The sequence below is a fragment of the Cryptomeria japonica genome, chromosome 3 (genome assembly GCF_030272615.1).
Source record: "Cryptomeria japonica chromosome 3, Sugi_1.0, whole genome shotgun sequence".
Classification (NCBI taxonomy): Eukaryota; Viridiplantae; Streptophyta; class Pinopsida; order Cupressales; family Cupressaceae; genus Cryptomeria; species Cryptomeria japonica.
Window position 1 is genome coordinate 646,620,719 of NC_081407.1, and position 2,671 is coordinate 646,623,389.

A 2,671-nucleotide genomic window follows, 5' to 3' on the forward strand; every position below is an offset into this window, starting at 1 on the left:
ACCCAATCTTGAACGTACATAATGTTTCCATAGTGAGCAAAATATGACATAGAAAGCAAGAGAAACGTGGTGCACATGACAGTGACCAAGTAGAAATGGAGGAAGTAGCTTTGCGAGAGACTCCATGTCATCATCAGAGAAATAAATACGATTCAATAAAAAGTGGGACTGGGTATTAGGTATAGCTTTTTCAGTGGAAGCTGGAAGTGCACAATGTTTTTTCAACAGAGAGATGAAGTAAGCATTTTTGGGTGCTTTTGAAATAGATGGTTTCTGAGAGTTTAAAATGCATATATTTTGAATTAATATACTATAAGTTAAGGCTTTTCTCATCAAATTTTGAAGATTTTATTTTGCAACAAATTACCAACCCATGTATGAGAATTTGGATGCAACAAATGTGGGCCTTGGCTAAGGCTATGAATGGAGAACCAACAATGAATATAGACATTTTGTTAAAACCTGGGCAGACAATTAGGCATAGGTAGCCTTTGACGAGAGATAAAAGTGTGAGCCCTGCAACCATGCTCTGACAGCAGCCAATTCTTTTTAACTGTATGAAAATATTGATGGGAATTGCAAGTACTAAGGTAAGATTACGCAACAAGTTTTGGAAATATTGCATTTGGTTATGTATTATCTTGTCAACATTTCCATTGTGCAACAAGTGATAGCAGCTTGCCTAAATTTGAAGCAAAAAACACACAATACATACCAACACATGGCTAAAACAAATCTGGAACAACTCACCTGAAAACACTGGTCGCAAATCGAACCCTTGATCATAGAACCAACCCAGAAGCTAAGAAAAAAACCACTGCTCTATGACCAAAAATCACCATTTTGCACAAGGGGAAAAAGGGTACATTTTCATTTGAATCCAGGCACTGAGCGCGATGGAATATGAAACCTTGTTGCTTCTTTTCAGAATTAACGTAAATGATGCCAAATGCAAATGAAATGAGTTTGCCGAAGTTAAAACTGTGAAAATAGTTAATTTTTACTACTTTTCTATTCATTTTTAAACCCCCTGAACATTCGAGAAATTGCCTGATAAATCTCCTCTGACGAAACCAAATGAAATGTATTGAAAATTAAATGCGATTTGACCGCAAATCATTATGTAAATGGTAGGCCCGACAAAATCATTACATATCCACAATAAAATTATCGCTATTGTGAAATTAGTCATAATTTTGGGAAAAAAATAAAATTAAATTAACGGAATAGCCAATGATAAAAGCAAAAAATAATTTCATTTTAATTATTAATTCTATTAAAATAGTAAAACATTAGAAAATGTAAGAAGAGCCCAAAAATATTTAAATGTGATTGGTCTGCAGAACAAATGAAATGCATCCAAGTTAGTATCCTGCCTGTCTGCAGGAACTAACAAATTCATTACTATCTACAAATACTCCTACTTTCAAAGTATTGCGCACCTACTCCAAAATAATTATATCCAACTCATCTATTGACACATAATATATCATAATTGATATCCACCGATCCATTTTGAAATTATTATCATAATCTACTCTAATGCGCACTTTATATAAAAGATAAGATAACATCTGAAGAATCAATGCAGATGCAGACCCTATAATTTTATGCAATAAAGCTTCCTTACTGGTGAGTTTAAGCAGAATCCATGGATGACCAAAAGAAGTGGCATGGCTGTGTTAAAAAATCAACAAAATCTTCTGCTCATAGCATTTGGAAACTGAGTGCAGACTTTATAAATGTGCAGAAATATGCAGCTCATCTTATTGCATGTGAACATGTTGAGGGAGAAATAAATGCAGTTAGGTGTGTTAGACTGTGCAGGGGTCCAGAATTATGGGCAAAAGAGAAATTGGTAGCAATAGATCCTCTCAATTATTCATACACTTATCAAGTAATTGACTGTAACTTTGGGATTGAGGGGTACACAGCAACTTTTAATGTGCACAATCCTGGTGATGGTGATGGAGAAGGAAATATAGAATGGAGGTTTGAAGTGGATGCCAACAAATCTTGTGCAGAGGAGGAACTTGTTATGCTCATCTCCTCCAAACTGGAGCAAATGATTCATGGCCTTGATGAAATAGCTACAATTCATGAGCCCTGAGGTTTTACAGTTTGTATGGAGACAACTGTATATATTTATAAGGTCGGAATATTGTTTGTATTTTTTGAATTAGGTTGTGTGAATTTTTTTTAATCATGAACGTTTGAGATCACACTTGGTTATCCATCATCAGAATGCAAAAGAATTCGAAAAATCTATATATTTATAACTAACTCTTTGTTATCTCACAGAGATGTATGAGATTCTGGCCACGACAGCTTTGTATATGAAGTCTTTGCACTCTCAGACATCTAGCATGTGCAGTCCTCCCTGGTTCATTTCTTCCTCAACAGTTGTCAGAAATTTAAGGTTGGTTAATTGTAATAAAATCATTTTAGCAATTTTGTGGTTTATTATTTAATATTATAGTATAAATAGACAGTATTATTTTGGGTAGTTTCCAAAAGTTACCAGAATGTAAAATTTTGTAAGTATTTGTATAAACCAAATAATATTATTATCTAATGTTTATATTTGTCATAAATTTCCAATAATATCTAGATTTGTCATTTTTCAACATTTTTTTCTTTGAGAAAATTGAGTAATAATGGATAGTTTTTA

At 33.4% G+C, this 2,671-nt stretch overlaps 1 protein-coding gene across 1 annotated transcript; it reads left to right on the plus strand.

The window, feature by feature from the left end:
* Positions 1-1,651: 1,651 nt before the first annotated feature.
* On the plus strand, positions 1,652-2,110 carry LOC131027798 (lachrymatory-factor synthase-like). Its single transcript, XM_057957885.2, has one exon. It carries the CDS (start codon positions 1,652-1,654, stop codon positions 2,108-2,110), a length of 459 nt encoding a protein of 152 aa, XP_057813868.2.
* Positions 2,111-2,671: the final 561 nt, after the last annotated feature.

Coding starts and splice junctions, on each gene's coding strand:
- LOC131027798 (XM_057957885.2), top strand. CDS start 1,652: ATGGATGACCAAAAGAAGTGGCATGGCTGTGTTAAAAAATCAACAAAA.